This window comes from Dipteris shenzhenensis, chromosome 25 (assembly GCF_047967505.1).
Source record: "Dipteris shenzhenensis isolate YYH24624 ecotype China chromosome 25, Dip_SZ_1.0, whole genome shotgun sequence".
Classification (NCBI taxonomy): domain Eukaryota; kingdom Viridiplantae; phylum Streptophyta; class Polypodiopsida; order Gleicheniales; family Dipteridaceae; genus Dipteris; species Dipteris shenzhenensis.
The window spans coordinates 19,586,610-19,604,792 of record NC_141620.1 but is presented as its reverse complement, the minus strand read 5'-3'; the positions used below and the strand labels follow the sequence as shown (position 1 = coordinate 19,604,792).

The 18,183-nt window shown below is 39.7% G+C and overlaps 1 protein-coding gene and 1 long non-coding RNA gene across 2 annotated transcripts in view; both read right to left on the bottom strand.

Annotated features, from left to right (window-relative positions):
• The window catches only part of LOC147885563 (uncharacterized), a 35,778-nt gene extending 17,991 nt beyond the window's left edge, over window positions 1–17,787 (bottom strand). Inside the window, exons 1-2 of the long non-coding RNA XR_015543492.1 lie at window positions 17,703–17,787; window positions 17,417–17,575 (exon numbers count right to left, since the gene is read on the bottom strand). This is a non-coding gene — a long non-coding RNA (uncharacterized LOC147885563). The remainder of the gene's footprint in view (window positions 1–17,416; window positions 17,576–17,702) is intronic.
• LOC147885564 (uncharacterized) lies at window positions 131–1,215 on the bottom strand. Its single transcript, XM_087396976.1, has 3 exons — window positions 1,026–1,215; window positions 848–913; window positions 131–315 (listed from the first exon to the last, which is right to left on the bottom strand). The coding sequence occupies exons 1-3, from the start codon at window positions 1,213–1,215 to the stop codon at window positions 131–133; spliced, it is 441 nt and encodes a 146-aa protein (XP_087253102.1).
• Window positions 17,788–18,183: the final 396 nt, after the last annotated feature.

Below are 18,183 nucleotides of genomic sequence, written 5' to 3'. Positions count from 1 at the left end.
TTTTACTTCTGCTTCAATGCCACAAACATGCATGAGGATCATTGGCACTATACATAGATGGCTAGCATTGTACAATCATGATTATCACTACTCACACAAAACAACATTGATGATGAAAGTTTTTTAGACATCAAATTTTACCTGTTAGTGCTAGTTCATTGCTTGTTGATGAAACCTTTGATGCCAATGACTCCTCACGCTTAAGTGGAAGAGCACACACTAATAAGAGACAGTTTTCAGTGCAACATTCATGGCTAGATGCACATATAGCACCGATGGCTTTGCATGTAGCAATAGATTCTGCTTCAGATGCCACTGTCACATATGCATGGGGATAATTAGCACTACACAAAGGTCATCAATATCATAGCTAACTTAAACGCCATAGAAGAGGGATGTCTTTAAAGGATCAAATTTTAACTATGAGTGCTAGTCCATTTCTTGTTGAGGCAACGTTTGATGCCAATGATTGCTCGTGTTTAAGAGGAAGAGCACACACTAATAAGAGGCAATTTTCACGACAACATTCATCGGTAGCCGCACAAATAGCACCGATGAAAGGAAGCCGATGAAGGAGCTAAAGAAGAGAGCGGAGTACCGATGGCCATGAGAACTTCACCTTTCAAATTGGACGGCTAAAGATATATGAGGATCATTAACACTCTAAAGAACAGAGCTAAATAGAGAACAGGAAGCCGATGAGGATCACTAACACTCTATGCAGATGACTACAACCGTAACCAAAAGTTGACGGAGCGAAGATACATGAGCATCCTTTGACACTCTACACAGATGACTATCGCTGTAAGCAAAGTTGACGGAATCCCTATGGCGCTAAGAATTTCACCTTTCAAAGGAAGTGCCGGGAGGAGGTGATCGCTGCTGGATTCCGTTAATATGGGGGCTGCCATTGCTGCATGCCAATCCACAAAGTTCAATATCAGCCGCAATAGATTTACAAGGAAAGCTTTCATTCGTAATACGCAAAAGAAGAGACTCGGTTGGATGAGCAGGGCTTTTCCGACCAGCAGTTGAGGCGCCATGCATGAAGGGTAACCCTCCGCGAGAGGCAGAAGCGGACGGGAGAGGCAAGCACATGCACAGCAGCAGCGCCCAAGCGAGGAAGGCGACGACGTCGAGGGTGGAAGCGCTAGTCTTCATGGTGCTGCAGGAGACCACGAAGAAGATTTTGAGATCCTGAAATTCCATAGCCATGCATCTGCTTAAATAGACAGATATGCTGACGAGCAACCCGTTGATCGATCATGTTGACCAACAAGAGCAACCCGTTTCCTTTCCTCTAAGCAACCCGTGATCCTCTCCTCTGAGCAAAGGTGACAGACAGGGGTGATACGTTCTCGAGTCGGTGCTGGATGCGTTTTGCCTCGATTCTAGCTGGGTCCTATCGCGGATGCCTTTTGCCTTGTGTTGCCCGCGCAAAATGCACCCAAATACGGGTTGCTTGAGTTGGCGGTCTCCCTGGCGCTCATAGAGACCACCCACTGCCCATTGTCATCATGAGTACTGCTTTCTAGGAATTGTCAAGGGGGCGCACTGTTAATCAACCTGGAAAGTGATGCGAGAGGAAACCGTGATCCTCGTCTCTCGCATTTCCTCTCCACCCAAAACCAGTCTAATTTTTACGCAGCGCCATGGTTTAAGCTTAGAGTCCTTTTCTTCTAGTTTTTTGTCTCCTGAACATAACTACCCTTTTCACGAACATTCCTCTCGTGAACAAATGAGACAGATGGTCATACAGTGAGAGGCTAGTCTCTGGTTTGAAAATGAGGAAAGTGACACTACAGCTTAATGCGCGGCCGAAGAGCAAAAACTGGTGCTTATAAATGTGTACATATAGAAATAAATTAGTAAATCAAACAAAAAAATGTATATAAAGAAGAACGAAGTTGGAAACTTTGAATTGATAAGAAGTTGGTGTGTATTATAGATCCAAAACAAATAAACCACGTATTGGTCCCAAAGATAGATTGATAACTCATTGACATGGATTATCACATTGAGAGTGATCCTCAATCTTTCATAAAGTAACAATATTCCCAGCTTAGCATTCCATACCAACATTAATTGTTGTTTGTATTGTTAATTGAAATGTAGACAAAGTACTTGATATGCCATAGTGGCCGGTGTGATCAAATCACATTTGTCCTTGGAATGAAAATTCTTCTACACACATGGGTGCCGATCACAATCATTACTTCAAGTTCTCTTCTATTAAAATTATTGCATATCAATCTTATTCCATTTTGGAGCCCTTGATAAATTTTCTATAGCATTTACTTATGAGGTGGAAATGAATCTCTAAATTTTATGGTGCAAATGAACTCACGTGGAAACTTTTCATCTAGTGTTGGCACCTTTTTTTGAACGATACTTTGAAGAGGATTTTTATAACTTTCTTCAAGTCCATTAGTCTTCATGGTTCACCCACTATTGCATGTTAAGCATTGGTATTTTTTATCCTTTAAAGTGCATATCCTACAAAAATGGGCAAATCTGCAAAACTGATGAAAGTGGTATTTGACCACACAGTCACTTCCTAGTGACGATTTTGCATCAACAGGCAATAAGGATGATTTTGTAACTCCCAATATCTCTGCGCATAGGCATACGATGCAATTTCTGTGGCAACTTTTCACTAACCTATAGAGTAGTGGTCGCACAATAAAAATAGGGCTTTTTTCTCAGTGCTTGTAGAGAACTTCTGCCTCCAAAACGGGCCCCGAAATGGCCTTGAATCAGAAAAATAAAGTCACTGAGGCCTTTGCCTTCTCCCAAGCATATATTGCTCTCTCGCCACATCGCGAAGGGCGTTTCAATCTGAGACAATGCACTCTTGCACTTTCCGGCTGTGCCACCTGCAGAGATTTGCTCCCAAACTCAAAAAAGGAAAGCAATACTGGTCCTCTTACCAGGACACTGTGAACTTGGTTTGCTTTCTTAAGCTCCTTACCATGAACCAGGCTCTGATACCATGTGAAGATAGTGGGAGAGAAGGAAGGAGTCTCACTTGTGGCTTTCTCACATACACAATGGGGGAATACACACAAAGGTGGAGGCTAAAAAATAGTTTTCCTCTTCTTAGTTGTGAAAGCCAAAAGAACTCTTGTACAAAGAAATAGAAGAACCCTATATGTGGGTCTCAAACCAAACTCAGCTAACTAAGGTGGCATTACTAACTGAGCTACGAACTAGAGTACATAAGGATAGCTATCATCTAGCTATTATTCATGGATGGTGTACCAACTGCATCTGCAGCTAACAAGTCAGTGACATAAATGCACAACGGTCACCCTGGCATATCACGATTGGAGCTCGATATCTCAACAGACATATGCTCATGCTTATGCTTATGCATGAGCATCAGAGAAGGAGACATATGCTCATGCTTATGCTTATGCATGAGCATAAGAGAAGGAGACATATGCTTATGCTTATGCTTATGCTTATGCATGAGCATGAAAGAGGGGAAAGAGGGGGGAAAAGAGGGAGGAAAAGAGGAAAAGAGATTCAAAGAGGGGAAAGAGAAAAAGAGGAGAAGGAGAAGGAGACATATGCTCATGCTTATGCATGAGCATATGTCTCCTTCTCTTACGCTCATGCATAAGCATAAGCATGAGCATATGTCTCCTTCTCTTATGCTTATGCTCATGCTTGTACATAAGAGGAGACATATGCTCATGCATAAGCATAAGCATAAGCATAAGAGAAGGAGACATATGCTCATGCTTATGCTTAGGATGAGCATAAGAGAAGGAGACATATGCTTATGCTTATGCATGAGCATAAGAGCATGAGCATGAAAGAGGGGAAAGAGGGGAAAAAAGGAGGAAAAGAGGAAAAGAGATTCAAAGAGGGGAAAGAGGAAAAGAGGAGAAGGAGAAGGAGAAGGAGACATATGCTGACTCCTTCTCTTATGCTCATGCATAAGCATAAGCATGACCATATGTCTCCTTCTCTTATGCTTCTTGAGACACTTTCCCATCATTGCAAGAATACATCACATGTTCCGATGCAAATCCATAGCGGAGTTGCTAACATGGCATGCATCTCATCAGTCTGCTGATGACACATTGAGAATTCCCATAGATTGTGTAGCTTGGAAGCACATAGACAATCAATGGATGGACTTTGTGAGGGAGCCACACAAGTTACAGCTTGGGCTCGCCATGGACGGTGTGAATCCTTTCCAATTATGCTCGACATCTTGGCCGACATGGCCCATAGTCGTGGTGAATTACAATATCCCACCATGGCTAATAATAAAAAAGGGACACCTCATGCTTGCACTACTTATACTAGGGAAGTACAAGGCAAAAAATATGGACATGTACATGGAATATTTAATAGAGGAGTTACAGATATTATGGAGAGGAGTGTGGGTCTTTGATATTTCCGGAGCTCCTAGACATACCAATGATATTTTGGTTAGGGGTATCTTGATGTGGACCATGCATGACTACCCAGGATATGGAGAGTGCACAGGTACATGGTTGTGTCTCTATAAGTATAATATAGCATTATGCTTTTATGACTCTCTTTCACATGCATGTCTTATACTAACACATTCATGCACGCGTGCAGGACTTGTTACAAGTGGGTACAATGCTTGTCCTCTTTGTGGATTGGGTTCGTAATCGCTTGCACAATACTCCAAACATATGAGGAAAAATGTTTATGAAGGTCATGCTCGATACCTTCCACTTGACCATCTCGCACGTCGAGGTCAGCTTGATCCAGCACCATCATATTTGAAGGCAAGTGACTGGATTCAAGCTTGGAGGGTGAATGGAGAGGAACGTCCTCCTAGTATGAAGAAGCTATTGATCTTTCATGAGCTTCCTTATTGGGGTTAGTTACAAATCAATCATCTCTTGGATCCCATGCATATCTTCAAGAATGCGGGGGCTACTATTTGGGCACACTTGGTTAGTTCCAAAGACTCGAGAGGAGTGCGAGAAGACTTGCATGCTATGAATAGGATGTCTGTGGCTCCAAGCACATGCTTCGAGAAAAGTTATCCTCTCGAAAGCAACATGGATCCTCTCTATGAGGGAGGAGGCAATGATCAAGGTGGACATTACCTCTTTTCAAACATTGACAGGGTACATGCTTTGCTTGAAAGGAGCATTTGCAAAGGACAATAACCTTAGTGGGCTCAAGTCCCATGATTGGCACAAGGTCTTATAGGTATTCTAATCTGTAGAATTAGTATATGGATAATCATGATGCGTTAGCGTAATTATTATTATGTTATATTGTGGACATGACTTCTTTGTTGCTTTGATAGTTCATCCTCCCAATTACAATAAAATGGTGCTTACAAGAAGATGTTAGAAATGCTATATTCAAGATCAGTGGTATTGTGAGGTATGCTTACTATCAAATTGCATTGATTGCATTTTCTTCAATTTAAGCTAAATAATCTATAGATTGATTATGAAAATATCTTACATGGGCATGTGAAATAGGTCGATATCTCAAAAACAGATCTCCACATCGAGCATCGAGAAGGCTAGGGTGGAATCCATCAAAGCTGTATGCTTGCTTGAGAAGCACTTTCCCTCTAGCATTATGACAACTCAAGTCCACTTGCTTGTGCACATAGTTGATGAGGTGGCTACCGTTCATAGTCGATGGATGTTTTTTCTTGAGCGGTTTATGAAAACTTTGAATGGATTTGTAAGACAAAGAGCAAGACTAGAAGCAAGCATGGTAGAGGAATGGCTTGTGCAAGAGTCATTAGTATATATCACAGAGTTTCTTGCATCCACGGATCTCGATATGCCGCAAGCTTGGAATAACAAGGATGATGATTGCATCATTGGCAAGGTTCCCCAAGGAAAAGGGATTTAAAGAAAGATGAGCAAAGAGCAAATGGAGAAATTCAATAAGTTTTGTATCCTCAATAGCCCTGAGATGTAGAAGTAGATTGAGAGATATGAAGTGGCCAAAGCAAAAAGAATAAATGCAAGGACGAGAGATTCAGAGTAATGTATAGGCAATTGCAACCGTATCCATGGGATCTGGCTCTTCTCCCCACTCACATGTCACTTGATTGGCTACAACTGGCTCTATGTAAAGCGAAATGCAATGGAGAGACAATAAATGAGCGCGACCGAGAGTTATCATCTGGTTGTATGATGCATGTAAGTTTCTTACCTCTTGAAATAGTTAAGTAATTATTTGTGGCAATATACTCTATAAAATAGATGCATCTTCATTGTTTTAATGATGCTCTTTTATAGCACAAAAAGTATAGTGCATTATAGTCATATTGTCGACATTTTTGCATGGAACGCATCGATTCAAAGAGAGTCACGTATGATTGTGGAGTCATGGCTAACTTCACACAAGATAGCCGAGCAAGTGCTTTGGATACCAATCTTCTCTGCTCACAGTAGGATTATTGTGGAACCATATGTGAAATCTATGAAGTTGATTTCAGACGATTTAGTATTTTCATTCTTGATGTAAAATGGTTTAGAACTATTTACAATGGTCCCCATGCGACAATGAGAAAAGATAGTGGTGGTTTCTTTGCAATAGACTCCACCAAACATTGGATCGATGAAAGTGATACTTTTGTTCTTCCTGAGCACTATGAGCACGTGCATACTAATGATTTAATTAATCGAAGCTTTCGTATTTAAAGATCCATTGATACATGTACTTAAGCATAATTTCATATATATAATTGATGATATTTGGCACCCATCTTCAATATAGGTGGTTTTTCATCCGGATCATTCTGATCCAAGATGGTGGTACGTGATCCAAGTTGCACCATGAAGTAAGCAAATTTTTAAAGATAGAGATGTGGATATGGAGATGCCACTACCAATGCCGGATCCAATTGATCCTAATGAATCTAGCGAAGAAGATGAAGATCACAATATGAGCCAAGAGGAAGATGCGCATAATGACATCACACGAGAGGAAGATGGAGATCATGATATTGAGGAAGAAGACAATGATCATCAAGAATCACCACACTTTATTGAAGAAGATGATCAAATACTTTTAGGTGAACATACGATGCTAGTCGAGTATGATGATGATATAGGAGATCAACTCAGTATAGAGTTAGAGATAGACTTGTTTGGCACGTTAGACTTGGCTCAAGATGAAACAGTTGATGTAAATGCTCTTCATTGATTTTTTTCGTCTCAAACTTGCACATGAATATATGAGCTTTAAATGCTTGATGTACATGCTCTCATACTTTTATTCTCTCAAAAGATCAAACATGTATGAAAATTTAAAAAAACCTGTCATTGAAAGAAACTAGCTTTTAAGGCCTATATGAGTAAAAAATCTCTCTGAAAACATCGCTATAAAATTGTATCTGAGTGTCACTATATAGCGACACTTACATTTTTAATAAATGTCACTATATAGTGACTTTAGAAATCGTCGGTATATAGCGACGTTTGCTTAAAGTCGCTATATAGTGACGCTTTACAGGATGCGCTTCCCATACCAATGATTAGCGCCCCATACGCACTAACGTCTGTACTTAAACGTCGCAATAGGATCCATGTGTAGTACTGCCCTCCTTATCATGTTTTAAGATTTCATGTAAATATAAGATCTTTTCTCAAGGTTTCGTGTCATAATGGTATCCAATATTAACCACAAACTCAAATAGCATTGACTTACTGATAATCCATCACCACGTGTAACACAAATGGTGGGTACTAGTTCGGGCTCCTCCTCATACATTTGCAACTGGTGCATGATAATAAGACGTTGATGTCGTACTTCTCACTTGCAATGAGTGCAATGACAATATAACCTCTCTGTAAGCCACTCTGTGCTCTTGAGCATTGGTGCATCATCTAACAAGCTTCCACTCATCCTTTTTATATTCTGCACACTTCCAAAAATATAACATGAGTTGTAAGGAAATCTATTAACAACCAAAAAATAGCCACCCATGAGCTTCTTTTCTCTCTTTTAATAATAAGTGCCCTGAACCGTCGCTATATAGTGATGCTTTGCCCTGTTTTGTTGTTGCTATATAGCAATGTTTTTGAATATAAATGTCGCTATATAGCGACATTGTGGGCTTAAATCTGAAACCCCATGCCGTGATGATTTCTTTAGAATTTCTATTGCGGGAAAAGAAAAAATCTCTCCTTCCACCTTATATTCGACGACCTCGCTTTCCTCTTGTCTATTCTCCACTCCTCACCACTACTCAACCCCTCTCCTAACACTTGTGCTCCCTCTCCACCCTTCTCCCTCTTTGCTTGTGTGAAAAGAAGTTCTTCAAGAAGGTGTCTCTTTAAGCAACGTATGTTCATTTTTTGTGAGATTTCGTTTTGTGAGTGTTGAAGCATGTTTCTCCTTGTATTGCTAAGGCTATGTACTAGTTTTTATGCTTAGTTTTCAAGGGTTAAAGAAAAAAAACCAGATTTTGTGAAAGAAAGAAGACTCACCTCTTCTAATCTTTTTGGTATTTCTCTTCCTCCTCTTTTTCCTTGTTTGTAGGCTTATGCTTGTCTCCTCAATCCAATCCCTTTGAGAAGTTGCGTCTCTAAACTCCTCCTTCCTCTAACTAGTTATTTGAAAAATGGTATGCTTTCTCTCTTTTGTAGGGCTAGTCCACAAAACATCGACCAGTGCTATTCCAGGTAAGAAAGTCCTTCCTCTTTTTTTCTTTTGTTATTTTTGTTATTTGCATTGGCCTGTAGCTAGCACCTTAAGCACTAGCTGTAGTGATGGGTGTAGGAACCCCTCTCTTCCCTTATTTCCTCTTCTTTCCCTCTCTTTCTCTCTTTCTTCTCTTCCTTTTCCCTATTCTTTATCCCCTGTTTCAATCTCTTTTTCCCCTCTTCCTCCTTTCCTTCTCTTCTTTATCCCCTCTTTCAATCTCTTTTTTCCCTCTTCCTCCTTTCCTTCTTTTCTTTTTCCCCTCTTTCAATCTCTTTTCCCCTTTTCCTTCTCTTATGTTTATGCTCTTTTTCCCTCTTCTTTTTTCCCTCTTTCATCCCCTCTTTCAATCTCTTTTCCTCTCTCTTTCCCCTCTCTCAATGTCTTTTCATAAGCATATGTATTTGCCTATGCTTAAGCTTTCTCTCTTTTTCTTTTATGCTCATATGCTCGTGCATAAGAATAAGCATATCCTTTTCTTCCTTTTCTCTTATGCTTATGCTCTTTTTTCCTCTTTCTTCTCTTATGCTTATGCTTATGCTTTCTCTTTTCATAAGCATATGTATTTGCCTATGCTTAAGCTTTCTCTCTTTTTCTTTTATGCTCATATGCTCATGCATAAGAATAAGCATATCCTTTGTTTCCTTTTCTCTTATGCATGAATGTCTCCTTCTCTTTCTCCTTCTCTTTTCCTCTTTTTGCCTCTCTTTCTCCCCCTCTTTCCCCTCTTTCAATTTCTTTTCATAAGCATATGCATTTGCCTATGCTTAAGCTTTCTCTCTTTTTCTTTTATGCTCATATGCTCTTGCATAAGAATAAGCATATCCTTTCCTTCCTTTTCTCTTATGCTTATGCTCTTTTTGCCTCTTCCTTCTCTTATGCTTACGCTTATGCATGAGCATTTGTCTCCTTCTCCTCTTTTCCTCTCTCTTTCTCCCCCTCTTTCCCCTCTTTCAATCTCTTTTCGTAAGCATATGTATTTGCCTACGCTTAAGCTTTCTCTCTTTTTCTTTTATGCTCATATGCTCTTGCATAAGAATAAGCATATCCTTTCCTTCCTTTTCTCTTATGCTGATGCTCATTTTTTCTCTTCCTTCTCTTATGCTTATGCTTATGCATGAGCATATGTCTCCTTCTCCTCTTCTCTTTCTCCTTCTCTTTCTCCTTCTCCTTTCCTTCTCTTCTTTTTTCCTCACTTTTTCTCTCCTTTTTCTCTTCTTTTCATAAGCATATTCCTATACCTATGCCTATGCATATCCTTCTCCTTTCTTTCTCTTCTTTTTTTCTCTCTTTTTCTCTTCTTTTCATAAGCATATGTCTATGCCTATGCCTATGCATATCCTTCTCCTTTCTTCCTCTTCTTTTTTCCTCTCTTTTTCTCTTCTTTTCATAAGCATATGCCTATGCCTATGTCTTTACCTATGCATGTCCTTATCCTTCTCCTTCTCCTTGTCCTTTGTTTCTCTTCCTTTTTCCTCTCTTTTTCTCTTCTTTTCATAAGCATATGCCTATGCCTATGCTTAGGCTTATGCATAAGCATAATCATATGCTTTCTTTATGTATTCTCTTATGCTTTGTCAATGTATTCTCATGTGCTTTCTCAATGTATTCTCTTGTTTTTTGTTTTTTGTTTCGTGTTTGTGTCTACATTAGACATGGGATCACATCACACGTCGGACAAGTACGGAAACCCTAGTAGGAGGAGACATCATGATCTCTATTCTCCAGAAAACTTTGATTCCCCTCAGGCGACACCTCATGGGGCTACCCTTGCCACTACCCCTAGCCCAAGTCCTCTCAGACGTAGCATTGTGACTACCCCTCAGGGAACTCCTTTGCTAGTAGCCCATGGCTTTGTTGGGAGTCCCAATGAGTTTGTAGCACAGATGACTGATGAGGAGGTAGCAAGATTCTTCTCTTTGCTATCCTAGAGGACCTAGACCTACTACCCAGCCATCCCCTCTTGCCCCTTTGACTAAGGGATCATCACCTGAGCATGCCCATCGTAAGGGAAGGAAGAGTAGGAGGGGTCCCTTATGTTGTGCTGACTCAAGAGATGTAGACGAGTGAGCACACTCACATCCCCACAGGTCTCCACTTAGTCCCAAGATCCAGTACCAGTCAAGTTCCTTGTCCTCTGCTACTCTAACTACTACTCCTTGCTCCGAAAGTGCTCACACAAACACCACTCGCTCTGGCTCTACCACTACCATGAGTCCTCCTTACCCAGTCGAGGACCTGTCCTCTCAAATCATGACTGCTGGAGAGATAATAGAACATAAAAAGGGCAAAGCAGTGATGGCCAGCATGAGGCGATTGATGAGCCATCACTTTAAGAGCCGCATTACTACTGATTGGTGGTATGAAGATGACCAAAAGAAGCAGGTGGTCATCGATGAATTAAAAGAAAAATACCAGGCTAACCCCCCAAATTGGGAGTTCAATGAGAATTACATGCGAGAGCACATCGGTTTGGTCCTAAAGCATTGTAGATCAACCTTGCGTAATTCCATCGCAAAGGGGAGGGCTAGGGTAGACAAAGCTGATTGGAAATTTTCCAAGAAGCAGAATAGGGACCATCCTGAAATGTTCGAGGGTCAGAGGAGGACTGTGATGAGATGGCTGGACAGTGTAGGTACTTCACACTTTGGTGTAGGGGATGGTTGGCATTCGAAGCAACCGTGGTAAGTCTACTTATTCTCATTTAATGTATTGTTTTATTTTTTTTACTACATATTACATGCACTTTATCTAACTCTCATAAATTGGGTCCATAGCAAGCTGTGATGGGTCGCCTTCCTACAGATGCAGAGACGCGATGCACATTTTGCATAGGAACACAGCCCTGGCTTATTGGGCAAGAGGAAATGGGAGCGATGGTCGATTGGGTTGAGGTGGCTACTCGTACAGTGTAAGTCTACTCCTACTTGTAATCTCCCTTATAAATTGTTTTATTCTTTAAGTTCCAATCTAATTTTCAATTAATATGGTTTCACTCTTAGAGTCAAAGCTCAAGCATCCCATCACAAGAGGCAAGCGATGATGAGGGCTAGGGATCAGGCGCAGCTCATGAGGGCTAAGGATCAAGCCAACAAGACAAGGACGAGGAGGATGACGATGATTCGAATGAGTACTAGTAGTAGTACTAGTAGTAGAAGTAGTTTGAATATATGTTGCCATGTATATCCTTTTGTATATCGACTCGTTTGAGTGATTTTATATCACCCTTTTCGAAAGGGTAATTTTGTAACAAACAATGTTGTATATCTTCGACATGTATATGCTTCTGTTGCTTGATCATTAGTGGGGCTAAATAGGGCTTGCTGTGGGCCTGTTTAGCCCCACTAGTGCTTTTTTTAAAGCTCTATTAATCGTCACTATATAGCAACGTTTACCAGTGTTGCTATATAGCGATCTTTTCATATGTAGTTGTGACATCTGCTATAGAAAATATTCAATAATTAACCAAAGTAATTAAGCAATTGTCATGGCCCAAGGTGACTGCATATCGCAGCTTCTCAAAGGAAACAAGATTTAAATCTTAAACTCTCTACTTGTGTTGAGGGACTTAAAATCAAGATTTTCTGCTCTCTTTCTCCTCCCTCTTTTTGCTAAATGTGTTGACTCATTTCTCTTTAGTCCATTTGATTCTTGTCTTTTTTTAATTTTTAGGGAATTGATGAGGCAATCATCATCATCTATTTCTTTTAATGCTATAGGGATGTCACAACTGGGTCTTTAGCATGCTGTGTGTCTCACATGAAACAGTGTCCAATGCTTCATCTTGTGCTCTGTGTCTCCCATGGGACTATTAATATCATGAAGAGGAATTCCCTCATCACCAAATGGATGGGTTTTTTCCTTGTGAGACTGGATGGTTCTAAAAATTGATCCTAAAAACGACAAATTTCTTATATCTTTAGGCATGCTTGGAGGCAAGCCTGACTCATCTAGCACGTTGGTTGTAATAAATGACTTGAACAAATTAGCACTATGCAATGCTAGAATTTAGCAATTAGCACTCTACAATGCCAACACTTACAATTGTTATGGTAGCACTTAGCAATGCTAGCACTTAGCACATAAGACTCCGCAATGCTAGCACTTAGCACTTAGCCCTTGATATAGCAATTTATCATGGCCATAGCGTCAATGGCAACATGCAACTTGCCATGGCTTGTAAGAGAAGCAGATAGAGGTTGCGAGTCAAGAAAGCCAAAAAGACAGATCAAGGCACAAGGAATAGAGTGCGGGTCGAGGAAAGCACTGGCATAGTATTGAATCGGCAATGAAAGAAACTTTTTGCAACATCTATGAAGGGAGAAACAAGAAGAACACAGAAGATTCCTTGCAGAGCAGCAGCAAGAAGCGGTTGTAGATGCACGGATTCGATTATTGCCATCGGCGCAAAGAACATGAGCTGTGGTGTGACAATTGGTGGGAGCATTCGAGATAGCAACACCAGGCAATTCAAGTGATTACTAGTCTTGAGTCTTCACAAGCTTTAGCCTGCACCCTAAAGTTCATATAGTAACAACCGTACCAACACCCTCGGGAGATGCATGCCCAAGAGGCGATGCTCTCTAACCTGAGAAATGGCCTATAGAAAGTGAAAGGGATGCACAGCTTAGATCACCTAGTTGCTGCAAACAGGGTGACATTAGCTATGCTGGTGTCCCCTAAAACAAAGGAGAAATGGCTTGGGCACACAATGTCGAAAATGTTGTTAATTAAAAGGACCAATGTGGCTCCAATGGTTGAACGTAGAGCAAAAGCAATGCACGATCATCCTGACTTGAGAAGTTTGTGGGCTTCAACAGAATGCAAGAAAAGGCTAGACAACCTAAGTGCAGAAGTCATTGCCACAATGATGACATTTTGGCACAAAAATACAAGAGTGATTGTACTAAACCAGCCCGGTGGTTGGAACATCATGCCACCGTGGCTGCTTCAGCTCAATCACCAGTTATGTGATTGTTCTAAACTAGTGTGCTTGAATAGGAATTAGTTATTGACGAGGCTGATGGTTGAAATTATTGTGTTTGTTAGTACTTAAATTCGATAAATTTAATTTGTTACTATTTGGGTCATATGCCACTGTTAAATTGTGAAATTCAGAAATGAAAAGCAATATATTATTATTTTCTAATGGTGAAATTCAGAAATGAAAAGAAATATACTTGTTATTGTTTAATATGTGAAGTTGAGACCAATAGGCTAAACAATCCTAGTGGTTGAAATCATGACAGTGTCCTAAACCATCCTAGTGGGGTTGAAATTTTGACTGCCCTTAACGTGTCCTAAACCAGCCCAATGATTGAAATTGTGATTGTCCTAGACTAGCGCGGTGGTTACAAGTTGTTTTGATTCATTATGTACTTTAATTAGACTATGTTTTGTATTCTTTTAGTAGTAGCAAAAAGGGGGCTCATTGTTCTGTTGTTCCCGCATGTTGAGTCAGCAGCCGGAGTTGTATCTCAAGTTTGTGGATCAGAATCCAAATATTTCAATTGGACAGAGGAGCTTTGAGCATTGTAAGCCCTGGTAGGTCAGGAATCTCAAAGACAGGAATGTTTGTTATTGCAAAACACATAGACTTGGACTTGGCTCAGCAAGCTATGAATGACTTGAGATCTGGTTGTGTTGGAGCATTGCTCCATGGGGATCGATGCCCATGCCTCCCGAATGAATGCACAGTCTGTAGGCTACCTAGATCCTCATCATGTGTTGCAAGGGAGGGCAAGTTTTGTTGCCTGAGGCCTCTATGGGAGCTAGTGGTTTGTTCAAAGGGATACCACGAGTGGCACAGGATCGAATCCATTTGTGGCACATGCAAGCATTGTAGTTTGAAGCTGAAGAAGAAGACATTCAATGCATGTCCAAATGAAATGAGGCAAGACAACCACGTTGCTCTAAAATGGAGGAGATTTGAAAATGTCGATGTTGAAGGATTCCATAAAAAGAGATGGCTACTATCATATAAGAGCAGCCAGCCAAGGGATCTTGTAGGTCATGTGGTTGAATCCATCCCAAAATATGTGCTTCACAATTTCACAGCCACCTAGAAGGATAAGTAGTTTAGGATGTGCCCTACCAATTTTCCCCGGGACACCTTTGTATCTATCATAGATTTTGCAAAAAATTATTCTTTTCAAGAAGGTCCTCAATGGTACAATAAGCAAATAACAATTCTTATGCACATCACGTATAGTCATTTCCTTGATTCTTCCATGCATGATGCCAATCTGCTTGATGACTCATAGGAGTCCAGGTCAATGCAACACAAGTCTTACCATTTGTACATTTCAGATGATAGGGAACATGACACCCTATTTAAATACCAATTAGCTTTGTTTAAACAACAAGCAAGCTCTGTTTAAACACCAATTAGCATGCCCTCGAGAAAAACTCAATGATGCCCATGATGCTGTAACATGGCTTATAGCCAACCTCTCCACAGGAATGCATTCAACATACAGTAAACAAAGCCTTAGAAATACTGTAGTAGGCAGAGTGTTCCATGAAGTGAAAGTGGATGAAGTGCAAAGGAGAAGATGGCACAATTGTGAGAAAATTAAAGGAGTTCATGGTTTGCATAGCATATGGGGCTTTTCAAAAAACCAACTAATAATTAGAACAATAAAACTTTCTTGTTTCTGTAGTGCGTGCATCATAGGGGATCATGATGATTGTGAGAACATTGCAACTGCAAAGACATGGGATCTAGCTCAAGTTTTTCCTCTACATTCACATGGAGTCACAAAAATTGTAGAGACAAATGACTCGCCATAGTTTGGGGAGAGTTTTGATGACCTCACTGACTATTTGGAAGATGGGGATAACTTTGCAGTTGTCGGAGATTCTGGGGAGAAATTCTTTGAAGAGGAGTGGTAGAATAAAATTTATTATTTTCTCATAGTTTTCAAAATATGAATTGGATCACATCTAAATTCAACATTTGTAATACAGTCTTCACATTTCTTGAAGTAATTGTAAATGTGCAAATATTAAATACTACCTTGTCAAAGATTGTGAACATATTACTTTCTTAAAGTTCATTTTGCATAAAAATTAGCATTAGTTGAAAGTAATCTTATATGTCCATAGATGTAGTATAGAAGGTTGTCCAGATGATCTTTGCTATTAAGTACTCATATCAATGAATTGAATAAAAATATATGCACAATAAAGAAAGCCTTCCCACTCTAAAAAGATCATTAGTAACAACTAGCAAATATAGATAACTTTTAAAGAAACATAATTCTTGGTGATTACCTTAATGGACACTACTAAAGATTACATAAATGTTATAAGAAGAAAAATTATGAGATGAAATCACAAGTTACACACTTTTGTGTATACCTTTCAAATTAAAGCTAGTCCATTAGTTGTTGATGCTTCATCTGACACCAATGATTGCTTATGATTTAGTGGACCAGTGCACACCAATAGAAGGCAAGTTTCACTACAACATTCGTTACTATTGGCACAAATAGCACCGATGGCTTTGCATATAGGAATGGATTTTGTAACAATGCCACAATATGTATCATAATCAATAAGGTTAGTGATGCCAAAAGCTTTAAGGTAATCGAATCATCATACCTGTGAATGTAGCAAGGTCGTTGGTCATTAATGGTTTCTTTGATGCTAAGGGCTGCTCATACTTAAGTGGAAGAGCACACACTAGTAAAAGGCAGCTCTCACTACAACATTCATGGTTGCTTGCACAAATGGTGCCAATGGCTTTGCATGCAAGGGCTGATTCTGTAACAATGACAATTGGGCTTAAGGGAGTAATACTTATATTGGTGGAAATTATCATAATTCTCTAGTGACGTCAAGGACTCATCATGCTTAATTGGAAGAGTACATAGGAAATTTAGGGATCAAATTTTACCATAGCCAATGCTAGTTCATTCTTGTTAATGCAACCTTTGATACCAATGACTCCTCATGCTTAAGAGGGATAGAACACAATAATAAAAGAAAATTTTCACTATAGCATTCATGGCTAGCCACACAAATAGCACCGATGGATTTTCATGTCATGGTCAATTCTATTTCAATGCCATGAAGATTCATAATGATCATTAAAACACTATACATAGATGACTATGACTTCTCACAAAAAAAACACTGATGAGGAATGCTTTTACGGGATAAAATTTTACCTGTTAGTGCTAGTCCATTGCTTAATGATGCAATGGTTGATGCCAATGATTGATCATTCTTAAGAGGAAGAGCACACATTAATGACATTCAATTTTCACAACAACATTCATGGCTAGTCGCACAAATAGTACCAATGGATTTGCATGTAGCGGTTGAATATGTATGCAGATAATTAACAATATACATATATACTATCATTGTAAATAGATGGCTATTGCTCCTAGAAACATCACCTATACAGGAAAATTTTATGGGATCTACCTTTACCTGTCAATGCTAGTCCATCACTTGTTGATGCAACCTTTGATACCAATGACTTCTCATGCTTAAGAGGAAGAGAACACACTAATAAGAGACAATTGTTGCTACAACATTCATGGCAAGCTGCACAAATAGCACCGATGGCTTTACATGTAGTGGTCACTTCTCCTTCTGCTTGAATGCCACAAAGACGAATGATGATCATTGTCACTATACATAGATGGCTATCATTGTACAATCATGACTATCACTACTCACGCAAAACAACATTGATGATGGAAATCTTTTAGCCATCAAATTTTACCTGCCAGTGCTAGTCCATTGTTTGTTGATGAAACCTTTGATGCCAATGACTCCTCACGCTTAAGAGGAAGAGCACACACTAATAAGAGATAGTTTTCACTGCAACATTCATGGCTAGATGCACATATAGCACCGATGGCTTTGCATGTAGCGGTTGATTCTGCTTCAATATCACAAAAACACATGAAGATCATTAAGACTATACATATATACTATCATTGTAAATAGATAGCTATTGCTCATAGAAACAACACCTATAGGGAAAGTTTTATGGGATCTAACTTTACCTGTCAATGCTATTCCATTGTTTGTTGATGTAACCTCTGACACCAATGACTTCTCATGCTTAAGAGGAAGAGCACACACTAATAAGAGACAATTGTCACTACAACAATTATGGCTAGCTGCACAAATAGCACCGATGGCTTTACATGTAGTGGCCACTTTTGCTTTTACTTCTGCTTCAATGCCACAAACATGCATGAGGATCATTAGCACTATACATAGATGGCTAGCATTGTACAATCATGATTATGACTACTCACACAAAACAACATTGATGATGAAAGTTTTTTAGACATCAAATTTTACCTGTTAGTGCTAGTCCATTGCTTGTTGATGAAACCTTTGATGCCAATGACTCCTCACGCTTAAGAGGAAGAGCACACACTAATAAGAGACAGTTTTCACTACAACATTCATGGCTAGATGCACATATAGCACCAATGGCTTTGCATCTAGCGGTTGATTCTGCTTCAATATCACAAA